General features: G+C 44.4%; 1 protein-coding gene across 2 annotated transcripts in view; it reads left to right on the forward strand.

Annotated features, from left to right (window-relative positions):
* ADHFE1 (alcohol dehydrogenase iron containing 1) overlaps window positions 1–22,423 on the forward strand; it is a 59,294-nt gene that overhangs the window by 22,316 nt on the left and 14,555 nt on the right. For both annotated transcript variants that reach the window (XM_069731426.1, XM_069731425.1), the window contains exons 8-13: window positions 395–472; window positions 5,133–5,238; window positions 5,322–5,474; window positions 5,954–6,052; window positions 7,273–7,351; window positions 18,018–18,114. In XM_069731426.1, the coding sequence (XP_069587527.1) occupies window positions 395–472; window positions 5,133–5,238; window positions 5,322–5,474; window positions 5,954–6,052; window positions 7,273–7,351; window positions 18,018–18,114 (612 nt within the window). The remainder of the gene's footprint in view (window positions 1–394; window positions 473–5,132; window positions 5,239–5,321; window positions 5,475–5,953; window positions 6,053–7,272; window positions 7,352–18,017; window positions 18,115–22,423) is intronic.

The following is a 22,423-nucleotide window of genomic DNA, read 5'->3' on the forward strand; positions in this document are numbered from 1 at the left end:
TGATTTCCACTTCTATGGTCCACCTACTCCATGTTAGCGGCACCAGGGCAGTGCGAACTTCCTTGGACAGTACGTAAATGCTGGTATCCTGGGCTCATTCCTTTCGCAATTACAAGGCCTCAAGCAACATTACGATGTGAAACTCCCCCAGAATACAGACTTTCCTGTGCCAACCGACGGAGCTCACACTACCCTGGTTCAGCTGACGTGAAGTACCAAAGTGAATGCTGGACCAGGTTACTGCATATCTTTTTGCACGTGTTTAGAAGGAAATTATTCCCTTTAAAATAAGGAAAATTGGCTTTGGTCTTGTGTTTTTTGTCCTTTGGATCAACACTGTAGGTTGAACAGGAAGGACTATTTTGTTAACCTTTCTCACTGTGTTAATTAATAGTGCCAACAACTTCTGGAACTGGAAGTGAGACCACAGGGATTGCAATCTTTGATTATGAAGAACTTAAAGCAAAAACTGGTAAGAGCAATTAAAGTTATATATTCTATAAAATGTTCTTTTTCTTGATGTGTCTCTTATGATTTGTAGACGTAGCTCTTTCACGTGAACTTTAAATACGACATGCAATCAAACCATCCATTCTTTTAGCGTAACTGAACTTACTTGGAAAGTTATAATAATATAATCTTTTTTTTTTTATAGCGCTAACATATTCCGCAGCACTTTACAGACATTATCATCGCTGTCCCCATTGGGGCTCACAATCTAAATTCCCTATCATTATGTCTTTGGAATGTGGGAGGAAACCAGAGTACCCAGGGGAGAACATACAAACTCTTTGCAGATGTTGTCCTTGGTGGGAATTGAACCCAGGACTCCAGCGCTGCAAGGCTACAGTGCTAACCACTAAGCCACCGTGCTGCCCATGACAAGTTATGAATTTTTGTGATTTGCTTCACCTAATTTTGCCTCCTTTTCTCCTAAGCACTCCAGTATTATGCTGTGAGGTTGCAATGCCCAAATCATGCTCCTTTACAAGCTCCTTTTAGCTGCTGCTCTGTAAGATCTTTGCACTGCATTTAAACAATCAATGTACAGGACTCTCCTTTTCTAAGCCTGTCTGCTCTTCACCCACTTTTGAGAAAGGAAATGTTCGAACACAGATTTGAATGCAGTGTACAGATCAGATGTAAGGAGCTTCTAAAGGAGCATGAACATGGCACTGAAACAAAATTGCAGAATAGTGTTTAGCAAAGAAAGTGGCAAAATAAGGTAATGAGGAATATTACAACAAATCATAATTTTCCAAATACTGATCAATAAATATTTGTAAAAACAAAACATAAAAATGTAGTTTTCTGCTTCCACTGTAGATAAAAAGGTAGTATTAGATGCTATCCTATAACGTGGCGATGGTGTAACATATGTTCGCATCAGGTGTACTTAAGTCAGGTACTCCACTATACAACTTCCATATGTCTGCAAGGGAATCTGTCACCACGGAAAACTCTATTTATCTGTAACAATGAGATTAATCTGCAGATAAATAGTATAACAATGCTGCCTGGCCTTCTTACTGAAAGTACCAGGTGAAAATGAACTGAATTCCTCCCTTAGTCATGGGGGTGTGTACAGAGCAACTGCAGTCACCACTTTTAGCGCTGCTCACTATATTGCAAGTACGCCCAGTGCTTTAATTGTCAGCTTTCGGTGCAGCGCATATGTGCAGAGAGAGCTGTCAATCAAAGTGCCGGGGCGTGCTTACAGCTGCGGTTCACAGTATAGTGAGCGGTGACTCTGATCGCGTTATGCACAACTCATGACTGAAAGCTGCAGCTCCCTGGAGGAAATAAGTTTTTTTTTCTCCCACTAGCGGCACTTTCAGTAAGGCGACCGGTCAGCATTGAAACGCTGTTTACCTGCAGATTAACCCTATATCTGTAGGTAAATGGCGTTTTCCGAGGTGACCGGTTCTGTTTTAAGGGAGCGTATCATCAGAAAGTTAAATGTATTTTTTTTTTTTTTTTTAAATTATGGCTTTTTTTTTTCCATGCCACAATCTGTATTTGGCAAAAATATTGAAATCTAGCAATTTTCACACTGGTCACTGTGGCTCTTTTAGGCTGCCGTCACACTATCAGTATTTGGTCAGTATTTTCCATCAGTATTTGTAAGCCAAAACCAGGAGTGGGTGATAAATGCAGAAGTGGTGCATATGTTTCTATTATACTTTTCCTCTAATTGTTCCACTCCTGGTTTTGGCTTACTGACCAAATACTGCTAGTGTGACAGCAGCCTTAGGGTACCGTCACACAGTGCCACTTTTGTCGCTACGACGGTACGATCCGTGACGTTCCAGCGATATCCATACGATATCGCTGTGTCTGACACGCAGCAGCAATCAGGGACCCTGCTGAGAATCGTACGTCGTAGCAGATCGTTTGGAACTTTCTTTCGTCGCTGGATCTCCCACTGTCATTGCTGGATCGGTGTGTGTGACACCGATCCAGCAATGCGTTCGCTTGTAACCAGGGTAAACATCAGGTTACTAAGCGCAGGGCCGCGCTTAGTAACCCGATGTTTATCCTGGTTACCATCCTAAAAGTAAAAAAAGCAAACGCTTCATACTTGCCTTCCGCTGTCTGTCCCCGGCGCTCTGCTTTCCTGCACTCACTGTGAGCACAGCGGCCGGAAAGCAGAGTGGTGACGTCACCGCTGTGCTTTCCGGCCGCTGTGCTCACAGCCAGAGCAGAGAAGCAGAGCGCTGGGGACAGACAGCCGAAGGTAAGTATGAAGCGTTTGCTTTTTTTACTTTTAGGATGGTAACCAGGGTAAACATCGGGTTACTAAGCGCGGCCCTGCGCTTAGTAACCCGATGTTTACCCTGGTTACCGGCATCGTTGGTCGCTGGAGAGCGGTCTGTGTGACAGCTCTCCAGCGACCACACAACGACTTACTAACGATCACGGCCAGGTCGTATCGCTGGTCGTGATCGTTGGTAAATCGTATAGTGTAACGGTACCCTAAGTCTCACACTTTGTGTTCTTTCCAGAATCCTTTTCAGAAGTCTCATTATTATCACAGGCAGGATTACAATGATAGGTAACACCTCTGTACACAGCTGATAACACAGGAACCAGCAATCTTCATGGGTAATGTCACAGCTGACTCTTTTCCCCATCCCCCTTCACAATGACCTTTGCACATGCTCATTAGATGCTTAAATGCAAATGATCAGGTCTGCCACAGTGTATTGCTATCAATGTACATATGGATTTTCTGCAAGAGCAGGAAGTATAAGTGTAGAATAGCTCCAGTGGACAGCTTAAAAATTGGAAGGTTTCTATTTTTTTTTTTTTAACACAGATCTCAATATGAAAAATAAAAAAGAACATTACCATAGTAAAAAAAATACATGTAACTCAAAACATATTCTGATGATAAATTTCCTTCTGACGGTAATGCAGAAAGGAGTTGTTCAAATTGGACAAGTCCTTTATTCATCTTATAGTTAATAATTTTCTAAATATTTGCAGGTTAGGGAATTCGGGACAATGATTAAACAAATGTGATGAAATTGTTGACGAGCCTTTCTGATACAGAAGGTTCCTGTCTTAGATACTATAATTGCATCATTTTTTTCTGAATTCATAAACCTTTTTCAGAATGTGACATTGTGATCGTTTTACAATCCTTTTATGAGGATACAAGTAAACAGATGCACGTGACTTTGTTCATGTCTTTATTACGAGTATTTTTTTCAGCCTCTTTAAAAGGGTTAAGTAACGGTAGATGCGTATTGCAAAAACCAGCAAGCTTCTACACACCCCAATTCCCGGGCCTGTGGTTCCTGCTTTTTTTGTTTGTTTTACCACTGTAGTGGTGCTTTGAATCTAAGGTCCCATCACTTAGTCTGATACTTAGCTGCCGTCGTCTTCCTCTTCTATCACCGTCGGCCTCCGGTAGTTTGTGTCCTGCCGGATCGCTCCAGTGTTTGCTGTGCAAGACGGAGGTCGCAGCTCAATACAAGTCTATGTGAGCCTCGTTCTGTTCTCATAGACTTACACTGAGAGCTTGTGATTATTACTTCTGACTTCCAACCCGTCAGAAGTTGTGGTTACAAGATGGTATAAGACGAGTGACAGGGACCTTACATTAGAAGCACCACTCTAGCACTGCAAAAAGAACGCTCTGGAGTGGTGCTTTAAGATTTTTCCATTTCATAATGTAATGGTATATTGCAATATATACTTTAGTGAGGTTCCAGGCCTCTAAGGCTAGGTTCACATTGCGTTACTGCAGTCCGTTTAGCGCATATGCTAACGGAATGCGCTAACGCAATGTACAAAAAGGGATTGCGTTTAGCGATCCCGCTAGCGCAGATGCCCGATCTGCGCTAGCGAGAAACGGACCTCGAACGCTGCAAGCAGCATTCGAGGTCCGTCAGAAAATAACGGGACATCGCTAACGCATGCCAAAAATGGCATATGTTAGCGATGCGTTAGATACATTGCGGTCAATGGGTGCGCTAACGGATCCGTTACATAGCGTTAATTGCGCCATGTAGCGGATTCCATCAGCGGACACCCACTAACGCAATGTGAACCCAGGCTAAGAATAAAAAAAGATGTAGTGATGCATCCTATTCACTGTTTCTACCCCACAAAGCAGAAATTTGCCACCTGAATGTGTAAAAAACTATAGTGCATCCCCTTTTACAACCAAGTGGTTGGGAGAGGCAATTTACTGGGAAAACCTATGGCTTCTTTATTTTAGGATCGACGGTGGTCCCAAATTTCAGACCCCACCGTTCCTAAATTGATGGCATACACAAGTAATATACCATCACTTTATGAGATGGGTGAACCCCATCAATATCGTAGCAATGACATTCCATAGTTACCGCTGCTGCAGCCAATCACTGGTCCCACCAGTCACGTGCTGTACATACTGTTAGTGATTGGCTGCAGTGGTTACACATCTATACAGAATTTGATCACATAAGTAATGTGAACAAAGACCAGAAGAACATTCCTGCATAGGGATTCTGATGTAGTGCCCAATGTGATCCAATGTCGATATTGGAAGAATGTAGTTGTATTGTTATATTGATATAGCACAATCTGTATACAGCCTCATATATGTGCAGTGTAACATTTTTATGATGTATATTTTTTAGGTATAGCAGCAAGAGCCATAAAGCCCACTCTAGGACTGATTGACCCAGAGCACACATTATATATGCCGGAGAGAGTTGTTGCCAACAGTGGATTTGATGTATTATGGTGCGTATCTCTATATCTCTATTGTAATTACTATTATATTGTGATTTAATAACCAGTAGCATATCTAATTTTTTTTTTTACAGCCATTCGCTGGAATCCTATACTGCTATCCCATATAATATGCGTAGCCCTTGTCCTACCAATCCAATCAACCGCCCAGCTTACCAAGGCAGTAACCCTGTTAGCGATGTGTGGGCCGTACATGCATTGAGGATCGTCGCTAAGTACTTGAAACGGTGGGTCGGCTTTTTCAACTTCTACCAAAACTTCTGTTTTCACCTAAAGGGTTATTCTTATCTTTACAAGTTATCACCTACCCAAAGAATAGCTGATAACTTGCTGTTTGATGGATGTTTGGCTGCTGAGACCTGCGCCGATTCCGTGACCATGGCTCTGGAATGCCCCGTCTGAATGTAGCAGTGGACAGCATGCGAACCTCTGCTCCATTTATTCACTATGGGACTGCTGGACATGGCAGAGTAAAGTGCATGTGTTTTTACGGCAGGCCCCTAGAGAATGAATGGAACTGTGGTTCATCTGTCCTGCATTCAGGCGGGACATTTCGGATCCCTGTTCTCCAGATCGGATAAGTTCTTAAGATGGGAATGACATTTTAAGAGATCGCTAAAGCAGGAAGGATTGAATGTTACTAGTATTATATATTCTAGGAACTGAAAAAACATTACTATTATAATTTTAATTCTACCGTCAATAGAGCTGTTAAGAACCCAGATGACCGTGAAGCTCGTTTCTCAATGCATTTGGCAAGTTCATTTGCTGGAATAGGCTTTGGAAATGCCGGGGTACATCTCTGGTGAGTTCGCTATACATCCCTCATATCACCATTCCATTATACGCAATATCTAGTAAGTTTATCTATGGCCTTTATTGCATCTTCACTGAAAAGGTTTGTCTGCACATTAGGAGTAATGACAATATACCTTCAAGGTGTAAAGGTTTGTCCAGGAGTTTTACATTGATGTACTATCCTTTAGGATAGGGTATCGCTATCTGATTGGTCAGGTGGCGACACCCAGTACCCCTTCCCAATCTGTTCCAGTGGGGGCCAGAAATGCTCCGTTGCAGAGCTGCACAGCTGTGTCAGCAGTATAGTGGCCACAGCCGGGTACTGCACCTCCGCTTCCTATTGATTCGAATTTGGGGCAGATCAGCAGTACCCGCTATCGGCCATGATACAGTTAACGGAGCTGTGTTGTGCGGCTTCGCAACTGATCACTTCCGTCCAGCAGCGGAAACAGCTGATCAGCGGGGATGCCGGGAGTGGCACCACTCCCACTGATCAAATATTGATGACCTATCGTAAGTCCCAGACAACCCCTTTTAAAGTGTATTTTTTATCCAAATATGTCCTAAATTCTGTACTGGTAAATAATATCTTTATAGCAGCTGGCCCTCGTTTCCTTACAGCGCTACAAATCTCCTAATACAGTTATATACCGGTAATTACATATTTCTGTCTGGCTGCAGCCACCAATAGGGGGCGCTCAGGAGTCTACAAAAGACAGATTTATCATTGTGTTCAATGGAGACAGTACTGACCCATCATTAAGGCTATGTGCACATGTCAGGATTTTCTGCAGAATTTTCCTAAACAAAACCGGACTTTTTCTGCAGGAAATCCGCATGCGTTTTTCTCGCATTTTTTGCGCGTTTTTTTCCGGAGCTTCCCAATGCATTAAATAGCGGCAAAAACACAAAAAATCTGCAAAATTAATGAACATGCTGCTTTTTTTTTACCACGATGCGTTTTGTGCACAAAAATTGCAGAATGCATTAAAAATGATGGGATGCTTATGTATGCATTTTTTAAGCGTTTTATTCCCAGAAAACGGACGAAAAATCGTGTGCACATAGCCTAACTCCTAAGCTTTGTCTACAGACGGCTGCAACGGTATCACTCTGTGCAATGGAAATCTCAAAACATATCATAGAACTTGTATTTTTAATGTAAAGAAAAAACAAATCATTGGAACTGGGGTCATAGTAATCAATAACAATATCTTCTGCTTCCAGCCATGGGATGTCATACCCTATTGCAGGGCTGGTGAAGAAGTACAGAGCAAAGGATTACAATGTGGATCACCCAATAGTGGTAAGTATGTCCTCCACAGTATTGCCTTCACTCGTAATAAAGTGTCCCATCCTTTTTTCTATTTTTACTTAAAAGAGTAACCATCGTTATCATTTTTATTTCATAAATCAATAGGACATATGAAAATAAGCAACTTTGTAATATACCGTATCTTATCAGACAAATTTGCTTCTGTCTTTGACAAAATTGATCAGTTATTATCAAAATTCTCAAATCTGAGGTAAAATCTGTATTCAGTGCAGACCGACTGTGACATTACTGAGATAGGAGATGACGGATGCTACGGATATGATTCTACGTAAACGGAAGAAGGAGGAGCTAGAAACAGAGCTCCTCCCCCTCCTATCCACATAGACTCATCCGTAGCAACCGCCATCTCCTATGTGGACAGGAGGGTGAGGAGGGGGTGGAGCTCTGTTTCTAGCGCCTCCTTCTTCCGTTTACGTAGAATCATATCCGTAGCATCCATCATCTCCTATGTCAGTAATGTCACAGTCTGTCTGCACTGAATACATATATAATGAATATTTTACCTCAGATTTGAACATTTTGATAATGACTGATCAATTCTGGCAGAGAAAGAAGCCACTCCCTTTAAGATACTGTGTCGGAAGATATCATTCTGAAACTTTGCAAGATAGGGCTGTATTTTATAAAGCAGAAGTGGTGTTGTACTTTATTGTAGGCTATGTGGCATTGGAAAACGATGTACTGTTTAAATTTTAGTTTTATGTATATATTTTTTTTAATATATATTTATATATTTTAAGCATCACTATATTTTTTTAAACATATCTGTATAGATATCTTGCCGTTTTCACACTAAACCTGCTGGATGCTAGGCTTCCTGTTCAGTAAATACTCTTTCTTTATCGCATCTCATTGGGGACACAGGAACCATGGGTGTATGCTGCTGCCACTAGGAGGCTGACACTATGCAAATAAAAAAAATAGCTCCTCCTCTGCAGTGTACACCCCACCGACTGGCAATATATACTCTTCAGTTTAGCTTAGTGTCAGTAGGAGGTGGACACGGGTCTTTCATTAGACCCTTATCTACCTCAATGTGCGTCGTTTCTTTTCAGGTTTTTCTGGAGGGATACAGGGTGAGCAGTCACACCTGTAGTCCCACAAAGCGGACTATGAGTATGGCGTGTACTGCCAGCCCGTATCTTCATAGATCCCTCTCCAGGACCAAGAGCCTAGCACACAAGCATGCTCAGAAGTCCGGTCCTGGCCCCGTCCCTCACCCACTCGCCCACCAGAGCCTGTCAGTAGGAGGAGACGAGGACGTCCATCTCCAGCTCCACGGATTTCTAATACTTTCTACGTTTTAAGGTTAGTACCGGACGGCGCGGGTTGCACTTCCGGTTTCATCGGGCGGGCTTTCTCCCGCCCGACAATCTGTGCCCTGCATTCCCCACCCTCCGGCGCCATCTCATCTGGCTCCGCCCCTTCCTCCATGCCGCTGCTGGACACTCAGGGCACGAGTTTTCTGCATCGTGCCACGCACCTTCACCGGAGAACTCAGCAGAGCGCTCTTTTCTGAGGACACAGCACGCCATCTGCGCCGGAGATCCACAGCATCTTCCTCCAGGCCTGCAGCATCCTGGTATCCGTATTTTTCATCTGTTGTGAGTAGCTCTGCACTGCAGACTGACACCCCCCTCTGCCCCACTGTCCCCTAACTTGCTGGCATTTTCTTCAGGGACCTCTTAAAAATCCATTTCCAAATGGGCCAAACAGCTCCGTCTGGGCATTCTGGACGGAGTTCCTTCCGGACAACTGGCGGAACTTGCCAACCAGATTTCTCACGCGGGTGAATATCTGGTCTCTGCCTCCCTGGATGCCGCGTCCTGTGCAGCTCAGGCGTCCAGCAACGCGGTTGCCATCCGCCGGACCGTTTGGCTTAAGGCCTGGCAGGCGGATTTGTCCTCTAAAAAGTCTCTTACCAGCCTGCCTTTTCAGGGGTCTCGTCTTTTTGGTTCTAAGCTGGACCAAATCATTAAAGATGCTACAGGGGGCACAAGCTCCCTTCTTTCCCAGGTCAAACCTCGTCGCCCTCCTCCTAGACGTAAATTTCGGTCTTTTCGGCCTTTTCGTCGCTTCGCGGCATCGAACTCCTTCTCCCAGCAGCAACAGAGGCCACAGGCACGTCAAGAGAAGAAAGCGGTATCCTTTAGGCCCACTCCTTCCTGGCGTCCTCGCTACTCCCAGGGTAGATCCTCCAGGTCCAGGACTGGAAGAACCACCTCGGCCTGACTCTCGGCTAGTCGACAGGCCACCTCCTAGGTTGGGCGGCCGTCTCCTCTTCAGGGACGTCTGGATCTCCTCAGTAGAGGACGCATGGGTCAGGGAAGTTGTACAAGATAGAGTTCGATTCACGACCCCGGGATCGTTTTTTCGAATCCCGACCTCCAAGAGATCCCGCTCTAGTTCCGGGTTTCTTCGCAGCCATCACTTCTCTCCTCAAAGCCGGAAGTCCCAGAAAAAGAACGGTTCACAGGTTTCTATTCAAACATTTTTGTAGTACCGAAAAAAGACGGCAGGGTGCGTCCCATTCTGGATCTCAAATTGCTGAACAAGAGGGTTCGTCTGAAGCATTCAGGATGGAATCCCTTCTTTCAGTAATTGCTTCTATGGAGGCTCAGGAATTTCTTTGTTCCATAGATATTCAGGATGCCTACCTCCATGTTCCGATATTCCCGGGACATCACCGATACCCGCGCTTTGCAGTGCTTCAAGAACATTTTCAGTTCGTCGCCCTGCCGTTCGGTCTTGCAACCGCCCCAAGAGTTTTCACGAAGATCATGGCGGCGCTGATGGCCATCTTGAGGGTCAGAGGCCTGGTTCTGTTGCCATACCTCGACGACATCCTCATCAAGGCTCCATCCTTTTCTCACGCCCACGAAAGCCTGTCCATCGTTCTCGACACCCTAGGCCGTTTCGGGTGGCTGGTCAACCGGGAGAAGTCCTGCCTTATTCCTTCTCAGCGCATCATCTTTCTGGGCATGCTCTTCGACACTCCTCAGACCAGGGTCTTTCTTCCAGAAGACAAGAGATCCATCCTTCGTCGGGACATACTCGTGCTCCAGGGCCCTCAGTTTCCCTCCTTCCGATCGGCCATGAAGGTTTTGGGGAGGATGGTAGCAACATTAGAAGCGATTCCCTTCGCCCAATTTCACTAGCGACCTCTTCAGCAAGCCATCCTGTCTCAGTGGAACAGGTCTGTCTTCTCCCTGGACCGCCCCATCCGACTCTCTCCCCGGGTTAAACGGTCTCTCAACTGGTGGCTCACGTCACCTCTCGTCTCCCAGGGCAGGTCCTTCCTTCCAGTTCACTGGCAGGTGGTGACGACGGATGCCAGCCTGCTCGGCTGGGGTGCGGTGTTTCGCCACCTAACGGTTCAGGGCCGTTGGTCGGCGCAGGATTCAACATTGCCGATCAATGTCCTCAAGATCCGGGCCATTTTTCTGTCCCTTCGTCACTGGGAAAGGATTCTCAGGGGCCTTCCAATCCGAATCCAGACGGATAATGCCACGGCGGTGGCATATGTCAACCATCAAGGGGGGACTCGGAGCGCCTTGGCCGAGGTATCCAAGATCCTCCTCTGGGCAGAGGCAACGGTTCCGGTGATATCCGCAGTGCATATCCCCGGCGTGGACAATTGGGCCGCCGACTTCCTCAGCCGCGAGGGCCTTGCGGCAGGGGAATGGTCCTTGCATCCGGAGGTCTTCCATCAGATTTGTCTTCAATGGGGGACTCCGGACGTGGATCTCACGGCGTCTCGAATGAACAAGAAGGTTCTGCAGTTCATCTCCAGGTCTCGTGATCCTTTCGCAGTGGGCGTCGACGCTCTGGCCATTCCTTGGTCACAGTTCGTGCTGCCCTACCTGTTCCCACCCCTTCCATTACTTCCCAAACTGTTGAAGAAGATCAAAGCGGAAGGGGTGCCGGTCACTCTGATCGCCCCTGATTGGCCCAGGAGAGCTTGGTTCGCAGAGCTCGTCAATCTTCTCGCGGACGCTCCCTGGCGCCCTCCAGACAGGCCCGATCTGCTGTCTCAGGGTCCGATCTGCCACCCGAATTCTTGGTCGCTCAGTTTAACCCCTCTGTGACCTTAGACGTACTATCCCGTCGAGGTGCCCTGGGCTTATCTGACCCTGGACGGGATAGTACGTCATAGCCGATCGGCCGCGCTCACGGGGGGAGCGCGGCCGATCGCGGCCGGGTGTCAGCTGCTTATCGCAGCTGACATCCGGCACTATGTGCCAGGAGCGGTCACGGACCGCCCCCGGCACATTAACCCCTGGCACACCGCGATCAAAGATGATCGCGATGTGCCGGCGGTGCAGGGAAGCACCGCGCAGGGAGGGGGCTCCCTGCAGGCTTCCCTGAGCCCCCCGCAGCAACGCGATGTGATCGCGTTGCTGCGAGGGTCTCCTCACCTCCCTCCCTGCTCGAGCCCCGGATCCAAGATGGCCGCGGATCCGGGTCCTGCAGGGAGGGAGGTGGCTTCACAGAGCCTGCTCAGAGCAGGCACTGTGAAGCAGCCTGCACTCCTATCAGATCAGTGATTTCCAAATGTGTAAAAAAAATAAAAAAAAATATTCCAAAATAATGAAAAAAAAAAAAAAAATATTATTCCCATAAATACATTTCTTCATCTAAATAAAAAAAAAAACCAATAAAAGTACACATATTTAGTATCGCCGCGTCCGTAACGGCCCGACCTATAAAACTGGCCCACTAGTTAACCCCTTCAGTAAACACCGTAAGAAAAAAAAAAAAAAGAGGCAAAAAACAACGCTTTATTATCATACCGCCGAACAAAAAGTGGAATAACACGCGATCAAAAGGACAGATATAAATAACCATGGTACCGCTGAAAGCGTCATATTGTCCCACAAAAAAAGAGCCGCCATACAGCATCATCAGCAAAAAAATAAAAAAGTTATAGTCCTGAGAATAAAGCGATGCAAAAATAATTATTTTTTCTGTAAAATAGTTTTTATCGTATAAAAGCACCAAACCATAAAATAATGATATAAATGAGGTATCGCTGTAATCGTACTGACCCGAAGAATAAAACTGATTTATCAATTTTACCAAACGCGGAACGGTATAAACGCCTCCCCCAATAGAAATTCATGAATAGCTGGCTTTTGGTCATTCTTCCTCACAAAAATCGGAATAAAAAGCGATAAAAAAATGTCACGTGCCCAAAAATGTTTTCAATAAAAACGTCAACTCGTCCCGCAAAAAACAAGACCTCACATGACTCTGTGGACCAAAATATGGAAAAATTATAGCTCTCAAAATGTGGTATTGCAAAAAATATTTTTTGCAATAAAAAGGGTCTTTCAGTGTGTGACGGCTGCCAATCATAAAAATCCGCTAAAAAACTCGCTATAAAAGTAAATCAAACCCCCCTTCATCACCCCCTTAGTTAGGGAAAAATAAAAAAAAATGTATTTATTTCCATTTTCCCATTAGGGCTAGGGTTAGGGCTAGGGTTAGGGCTAGGGCTAGGGTTAGGGCTAGGGTTAGGGCTAGGGCTAGGGTTAGGGCTAGGGTTAGGGTTAGGGCTAGGGTTAGGGCTAGGGTTAGGGCTAGGGTTAGGGCTAGGGCTAGGGCTAGGGTTAGGGCTAGGGCTAGGGTTAGGGCTAGGGTTAGGGCTAGGGTTAGGGCTAGGGTTAGGGCTAGGGTTAGGGTTAGGGTTGGGGCTACAGTTAGGGTTGGGGCTAAAGTTAGGGTTAGGGTTTAGATTACATTTACAGTTGGGAATAGGGTTGGGATTAGGGTTAGGGGTGTGTCAGGGTTAGAGGTGTGGTTAGGGTTACCGTTGGAATTAGGGTTAGGGGTGTGTTTAGATTAGGGTTTCAGTTATAATTGGGGGGTTTCCACTGTTTCGGCACATCAGGGGCTCTCCAAACACGACATGGCGTCCGATCTCAATTCCAGCCAATTCTGCGTTGAAAAAGTAAAACAGTGCTCCTTCCCTTCCGAGCTCTCCTGTGTGCCCAAACAGGGGTTTACCCCAACATATGGGGTATCAGCGTACTCAGGACAAATTGGACAACAACTTTTGTGGACCAATTTCTCCTGTTACCCTTGGGAAAATACAAAACTGGGGGCTAAAAAATAATTTTTGTGGGAAAACAAAAAGATTTTTTATTTTCACGGCTCTGCGTTATAAACTGTAGTGAAACACTTGGGGGTTCAAAGTTCTCACAACACATCTAGATAAGTTCATTGAGGGGTCTAGTTTCCAATATGGGGTCACTTGTGGGGGGTTTCTACTGTTTAGGTACATTAGGGGCTCTGCAAACGCAATGTGACGCCTGCAGACCAATCCATCTAAGTCTGCATTCCAAATGATGCTCCTTCCCTTCCGAGCCCTCCCATGCGCCCAAACGGTGGTTCCCCCCCACATATCGGGTATCAGCGTACTCAGGACAAATTGGACAACAACATTTAGGGTCCAATTTCTCCTGCTAACCTTGGAAAAATACAAAACTGGGGGCTAAAATATAATTTTTGTGGAAAAAAAAATATTTTTTATTTGCATGGCTCTGCGTTATAAACTGTAGTGAAATACTTGGGGGTTCAAAGCTCTCACAACACATCAAGATGAGTTCCTTAGGGGGTCTACTTTCCAAAATGGTGTCACTTGTGGGGGGTTTCTACTGTTTAGGTACATTAGGGGCTCTGCAAACGCAATGTGACGCCTGCAGACCATTCCATCTAAGTCTGCATTCCAAATGGCGCTCCTTCCCTTCCGAACCCTCCCATGCGCCCAAACGGTGGTTCCCCCCCACATATGGGGTATCAGCGTACTCAGGACAAATTGGACAACAACTTTTGTGGTCCAATTTCTCCTGTTACCCTAGGGAAAATACAAAACTGGGGGCTAAAAAATAATTTTTGTGGGAAAAAAATTTTGTTTTATTTTTATGGCTCTGCATTATAAACTTCTGTGAAGCCCTTGGTGGGTCAAAGTGCTCACCACACCTCTAGATAAGTTCCTTAGGGGGTCTACTTTCCAAAATGGTGTCACTTGTGGGGGGTTTCAATGTTTAGGCACATCAGTGGCTCTCCAAACGCAACATGGCGTCCCATCTCAATTCCTGTCAATTTTGCATTGAAAAGTCAAACGGCGCTCCTTCCCTTCCGAGCTCTCCCATGCGCCCAAACAGTGGTTTACTGCCACATATGGGGTATCCGCGTACTCGGGACAAATTGGACAACAACTTTTGAGGTCCAATTTCTTCTCTTACCCTTGGAAAAATAAAAAATTGGGGGCAAAAATATAATTTTTGTGAAAAAATATGATTTTTTATTTTTACGGTTCTGCATTATAAACTTCTGTGAAGCACTTGGTGGGTCAAAGTGCTCACCACACCTCTAGATAAGTTCCTTAGGGGGTCTACTTTCCAAAATGGTGTCACTTGTGGGGGGTTTCAATGTTTAGGCACATCAGTGGCTCTCCAAACGCAACATGGCGTCCCATCTCAATTTCTGTCAATTTTGCATTGAAAAGTCAAACTGCGCTCCTTCCCTTCCGAGCTCTCCCATGCGCCCAAACAGTGGTTTACTGCCACATATGGGGTATCAGCGTACTCAGGACAAATTGGACAACAACTTTTGAGGTCCAATTTCTTCTTTTACCCTTGGAAAAATAAAAAATTGGGGGCAAAAATATAATTTTTGTGAAAAAATATGATTTTTTATTTTTACGGTTCTGCATTATAAACTTCTGTGAAGCACTTGGTGGGTCAAAGTGCTCACCACACATCCAGATAAGTTCCTTAGGGGGTCTACTTTCCAAAATGGTGTCACTTGTGGGGGGTTTCAATGTTTAGGCACATCAGTGGCTCTCCAAACGCAACATGGCGTCCCATCTCAATTCCTGTCAATTTTGCATTGAAAAGTCAAATAGCGCTCCTTCCCTTCCGAGCTCTCCCATGCGCCCAAACAGTGGTTTACTGCCACATATGGGGTATCAGCGTACTCAGGACAAATTGGACAACAACTTTTTGGGTCCAATTTCTCCTGTTACCCTTGGTAAAATAAAACAAATTGGAGCTGAAGTAAATTTTTTGAGTAAAAAAGTTAAATGTTCATTTTTATTTAAACATTCCAAAAATTCCTATTAAACACCTGAAGGGTTAATAAACTTCTTGAATGTGGTTTTGAGCACCTTGAGGGGTGCAGTTTTTAGAATGGTGTCACACTTGGGCATTTTCTATCATATAGACCCCTCAAAATGACTTCAAATGAGACGTGGTCCCTAAAAAAAAATGGTGTTGTAAAAATGAGAAATTGCTGGTCAACTTTTAACCCTTATAACTCCCTAACAAAAAAAAAAATTGGTTCCAAAATTATGCTGATGTAAAGGAGACATGTGGGAAATGTTACTTATTAAGTGTTTTGTGTGACATATCTCTGTGATTTAATTGCATAAAAATTCAAAGTTTGAAAATTGCGAAATTTTCAAAATTTTCGCCAAATTTCCGTTTTTTTCACAAATAAACGCAGGTACTATCAAAGAAATTTTACCACTATCATGAAGTACAATATGTCATGAGAAAACAATGTCAGAATCACCAGGATCCGTTGAAGCGTTTCGGAGTTATAACCTCATAAAGGGACAGTGGTCAGAATTGTAAAAATTGGCCTGGTCATTAACGTGCAAACCACCCTTGGGGGTAAAGGGGTTAACGGTGTGGCTGTTGAGACCGCAGTTCTAAGAGCGTCCGGCCTTTCGGACCGGGTGATTCACACCATGATTCAGGCTCGGAAGCCTTCGTCTTCCAGAATCTACTATCGTACCTGGAAGGCTTACTTCCATTGGTGCGAGTCTAACCGCGTTTCACCTATGTCCTTTTCCCTGCCTTCCATTTTGGCCTTCCTTCAGGCAGGACTGGATTCGGGCCTGGCTCTTAGTTCCCTGAAGGGCCAGGTCGGCAAGACAGAGCCGCCAACTCGGAGACGCGGCGGATAGAAGTGATGGCCACAAGAAAGGCTATCTATCCGCCGCGTCTCCGAGTTGGCGGCTCTGTCTTGCCGACCTCTATTCTTGGTCAATCACCAGGACAAGGTGGTCCTCAGGCCTCTGCCTTCTTTCCTTCTTATCCAGCTCCGACTCATCTTCTGGAGCGATCGTTGAACAAGCTGGACTTCGTCAGGGCAGTGAAGATCTAACTGGATAGAACGTCCGCTTTCCGGAAGACGGATTCTCTTTTCATCATTCCTGATGGCATGCGCAGAGGCCAACCGGCTTATAAGGCGACTATTGCTTGCTGGATCAGAACGGCAATTCTGGAGGCTTACCGGGTCAAGAACAGAGTGCCCCCTCCTGAGATCAAGGCTCACTCTACCCGGGCAGTCGGCGCCTCCTGGGCGGTGCACCACAGGGCTTCCGCCCTACAGCTTTGCAAAGCGGCAACCTGGTCTTCCATCCACACGTTCCAATGTTTCTCTGTTTCTGTTCTATGTTCTATGACTGTTCTTACGTTTGACTGTTATCACGTTTACAGTTCTCAAGTTTGTGGTTATGGTTTTTTCAACCTTGTTATTTATCTCCTACGGCTTTCCCACTAACTGAAGAGTATAATGCCAGTCGGTGGGGTGTACACTGCAGAGGAGGAGCTAACTTTTTTATTTGCATAGTGTCAGCCTCCTAGTGGCAGCAGCATACACCCATGGTTCCTGTGTCCCCCAATGGAGGCTCCAAGAAATAGATTTTACGGTAAGCAACCAAAAATCCTGTTTTTCAGCCGTCTCATTACCACCACAGACAGGATTACAATTAAAGGTAACACCATTATATTAGTTACAACTTTCTGACTAAGGCCATTTTCATACATCATATTTCACAGTCCGTACTTGGACCACACAAACGTGTCCTGGGTCTCCTATGGACATATATGAGGCTGCTAAGGTGGAGTCAGGAGATCCGCGGCCATTCCATGAATTGTGTTCAGACCATGTAACATGGATGTGAGGGTCGGCCGGCCGTGTATCCTATACACTTCTATGTCCTACAGTCTCCCCCTTTCTTACCATTCTCTTGTCTTTCTGCCTTATCTATTATTACATGTGCTGTTCTGTTTATTAAGTACAGTGGTGAGTGCCGCTCTTAGAGACCCCACTGACAGATATTGAAGGTGGTAATTGCCTGCACATTCTCAGAATTTGATAGTATCAGTATACTATTTATTTTTCCCACCCCAGGTGACAGGTTTATGACGTCCCATGGTTCTGTGTGTCTCTCAGTGAAGCGACCGAGAAATAACGATTTCTGGTACTCACCGTAAAATCTGCTTCTCATTACTCTCTATTGGGGGACACAGCGCCCACTCTTGGTTGCATCTATTTGGTATTTTTCTCTCAGGGTGTAATTCAGTTTTTTTCCTTTAATGTTTTTGTCTCTCCCACTGCTTTCTCACTAAACTGAGGGAGCCTGAGGCCAGCAGAAGAGGTATAGTTGCTGGGGAGCAGCCACTTTTCATTTAGAATGTAATAATAGTGTCAGCCTCCAGGTGGCAGCAGACTATACCATGGTTTTCTGTGTCCCCCAATGAAGACTAAAGAGAAACAGATTTCAAGGTGAGTTCCAAAAATCTTCATTTATGTTTAATGAATGATTTGTCTTCTGCAGCCTCATGGACTTTCAGTAGTGCTGACATCACCAGCTGTATTTTCATTTACCGGATCCATGTGCCCAGAGCGCCACCTAGAGGCAGCGGAGATACTTGGTAAGAATTTCTCACTTTTCCACGAACGAAATATTGAGTGAATTTTAATTTACCTTTAAAATTTCTCACTTTGTTGACAAATTGTTCATTGAAAATTTGTGGCAAATAAATGGCTGAGTGTGATAGATTGTATGCATTCATATCCATTTCACTTTCATATCATTGTGGTAATCATTTTTATACATTAAAGCTGCAAACAAATCACTTTTATATTGGTAACGTATTAACCCCTTAACGACCGCCAATACGTCTTTTTACTGACCTGAGATATAAGAGAATAGTATCCCCATACAGGTGACAATCCAGCATCTGTCGGCTGTACACTATAGCTGACAACTTGCTGTATCAGCCACGATCAGTGTTGGCACCTTCCATATCTGTTTAACCCCTTAGAAGCTGCTGTCAATAGTGACTACATCATTATAAATGGTTAACAGAGTGTGGGGGCTTCCTCTTTATCCAAATTGGTGCCCTCAGATCATGATTTTGTGGTCCTGATGTTTGCGATGGCAATTCACGACCAAATAGCGGCCTTAGAGTCTGACGGCTGGTGTAACCTGTTCAGAAGTTAGCGGCATTTAGGTGGTAAAAATACACATTTTCATTTCCGTCATGCCACTTTGTATTAATTCCTGAAAATCACCTGAAGGAAGGGTTAATAAACTACATGACAGCAGTGTCAGGGGGTGCCGTTTTTAAAATGGTAGAACTTTTGGGGGTTTCCCAATGTATGGGACCCTAAAGGCAACCTGGATAGGTCTCTAAAAAAATAATTCTAAATTTCCTTCAAAAAATGAAAAATGACTGCTACATTTTTAAACCTCCTAAAATGCTAACAAAACAAAAGAACATTTTACAAATGGTGATGATGTAAAGGCGACATGTGGGAAATGTTATTTATTATTTATTAATTTCTGACATTTTGTTATAAACACAAAACATATCAACCTAAATTTACCATTATCAGAAAGTATAATGTGTCACGAAAAAACAGTCTCAAAATCACTGGGATTTGTTGAAGCGTAGCAGAGTCATTACCACATAAAGTGGCACTGGTCCGATTTTAAAAATTTGGCTCCGTCACTAAGGGGTTATACTGTATGCTGAGTTGTCTCATCTAATCCCGAATGGTTACTGCTGTGGTATAGGTCAGTAAGATAAAAAAACAAAAAACAAACCTGTCTTACTCTTAGTTATGTCATATACCAGAAATGCTTATAATTAAATCACTTTATGTATTAAACATGCGTAGGATCCAAATGATAACTTGGTGTTTTGTGCCTTTTGCATGATATGAGAGAGGTGTACGGTGTAAATAGCATGCCGTATTTTATCATGTGTAAAGCACAATGTTGTGCCTCCAATCACATATGTTTTTGAACAGTTTCTTTCATTTTTAACAAGAGACAAATGCAATTAATGTGAAAAATTGATCCGTTGCATAAAAATGGTAGCAAAGCAGCCTCATTGATCATGATGCGATCCTTCTGGGTTCTTTAATGTTTCCATTTTTAAAACAGAAAAAGTGCACCGAGCAGAACATTTTTTTTCATTATAAAAACTGACGCATTGTTGTACTTTGGAAAGGGCCCTTTAAACTCCTTCACGACATGCGCTATGCTAATACGGCGCATGTTGTCTCCCCCTTTGATGTGGGCTCCAGCGCTGAGCCCACATCAAAGCCGAGACATGTCAGCTGTTTTGAACAGCTGACATGTGCGCACAATAGCTGCAGGTGGAATCACGATCCACCCGCCGCTATTAACTAGTTAAGTGCCGCTGTCAAACTCTGACAGCGGCATTTAACTACCGCTTCTGGCCATCGGGCCGGAAATGCGTGCATCGCCGACCCCCGTAACATGATCGGGGGTCAGTGATGCGTCGGCATGACAACCAGAGGTCTCCTTGATACCTCTATGATTTTTGATGCCGGATTGCTATGAGCGCCACCCTGTGGTCGGCGTTCATAGCAATGCAGGAATTCAGCTACATAGGGGCGATCTGAGCTTCGCCACTATGTAGCAGAGCCAATCAGGCTATGCTAGCTTCTAGCCTCCCATGGAGGCTATTGAAGCATGGCAAAAGTAAAAAAGAAATGTTTAAAAATATATATATATATATAAGTTTAAACCACCCCCCTTTCGCCCCATTCAAAATAAAACAATAAAAAAAAAAAATCAAACATACAGATATTTGGTATCACCGCGTTCAGAATCGCCCGATCTATCAATAACAAAAAAGGATTGACCTGATCGCTAAACGGCGTAGCAAGAAAAAAATTCAAAACGCCAGAATTACGTTTTTTTTGGTCGCTGCGACATTGCATTAAAATGCAATAACGGGCGATCAAAAGATCATATGTGCACAAAAGTGGTATCATTAAAAATGTCAGCCCAGCACGCAAAAAAATAAGCCCTCACCCGACCCGAGGTCCCGAAAAATGGAAATGCTACGGGTATGGGAAAATTGCGCAATTTTTAATTTTAATGTTTTTTTTTTTGCAAAGTATGGAATTTTTTTTCACCGCTTAGATAAAAAATAACCTAGACATGTTTGGTGTCTATGAACCCGTAATGATCTGGAGACTCGTAATGGCAGGTCAGTTTTAGCATTTAGTGAACCTAGGAAAAAAGCCAAACCAAAGACAAGTGTGGGACTGCACTTTTTTTGCAATTTCACCACACTTGGAATTTTTTGCCCATTTTCTAGTACAAGACATGGATAACCAAAGGTGACGTTTAAGTACAACTCGTCCCGCAAAAAACAAGCCCTCACATGGCCATATTGACAGAAAAATAAAAAAGTTATGGCTCTGGGAAGGAGGGGAGCGAAAAACGAAAACGCAAAAACGAAAAAGGGCTGCATCTTGAAGGGGTTATTAGAAATACCCTGGTTTAGGGGGGGAAAAAAGAAACAAGTACGGCGCTTCCTCTGAACGTAATACGTTTTCACCAACAGTTAAAAAAATGCGGCATTAATAGTAAAAAATGTAATGTTAAAAATAATTTAAAAAAAAAAACCTCCTATACTCACCCTCTGTTGTCCGCAGTGCCGGCTGCCATCTTCCGTTCCCGGCGATGCATTGCGAAATTACCCAGAAGACTTAGCGGTCTCGCGAGACCGCTAAGTCATCTGGGTAATTTCGCAATGCATCCTGGGAACGGAAGATGGCGGCAGCCGCGCGCCTATCGCCGGAGTTCCGTTGGACCCCACGAGGTGAGTATATAACTTTTTATTATTTTACTTCTTTTTTTTTTAACAGGAATATGGTGCCCACACTGCTGTATACTATGTGGGCTGTGTGATATACTCCGTGGGCTGTGCTAGATATTACGTGGCCACTGTTAAATACTGCGTGGGCTGTGCTATATACTACGTGGCTGTGTGCTGTATACTACGTAGAATCGGGCCACCATCTAGTGTGTGTATGTGTGTGTGTATATATATATATATATATATATATATATATATATATATATATATATATATATATATATATATATATATATACTATTGGACAAACAATCAGTAGATTTGGTTTCCAGTACCATCTCTATGCTGACGACACCCAATTATACACTTCTGCTCCCGATATCACACCGACCTTTTTAGAAAACACCAGTGATTGTCTTACCGCTGTCTCTAACATCATGTCCTCCCTCTATCTGAAACTAAACCTGTCAAAAACTGAACTCCTCGTGTTCTCTCCCTCTACTAACCTACCTTTGCCTGACATTGCCATCTCCGTGTGCGGTTCCACCATTACTCCAAAGCAACATGCCCGCTGCCTTGGGGTCATCCTTGATTCTGACCTTTCATTCACCCCCTACATCCGATCACTGGCTCGCTCTTCTTACCTGCATCTCAAAAACATTTCTAGAATTCGCCCTTTTCTTAATTTCGACTCTGCAAAAACTCTGACTGTTTCACTTATTCATTCTCGTCTGGACTATTGTAACTCTCTACTAATCGGTCTCCCTCTTGCAAAACTCTCCCCGCTCCAATCTGTCCTGAATGCTGCAGCCAGGATCATATTCCTCACCAACCGTTACACCGATGCCTCTACCCTGTGCCAGTCATTACACTGGCTACCCATCCACTCCAGAATCCAGTACAAAACTACTACCCTCATCCACAAAGCACTCCATGGCTCAGCACCACCCTACATCTCCTCCCTGGTATCAGTCTACCACCCTACCCGTGCCCTCCGCTCCGCTAATGACCTCAGGTTAGCATCCTCAATAATCAGAACCTCCCACTCCCGTCTCCAAGACTTTACACGTGCTGCGCCGATTCTTTGGAATGCACT

This window comes from Ranitomeya imitator, chromosome 6 (assembly GCF_032444005.1).
Source record: "Ranitomeya imitator isolate aRanImi1 chromosome 6, aRanImi1.pri, whole genome shotgun sequence".
Taxonomy (NCBI): domain Eukaryota; kingdom Metazoa; phylum Chordata; class Amphibia; order Anura; family Dendrobatidae; genus Ranitomeya; species Ranitomeya imitator.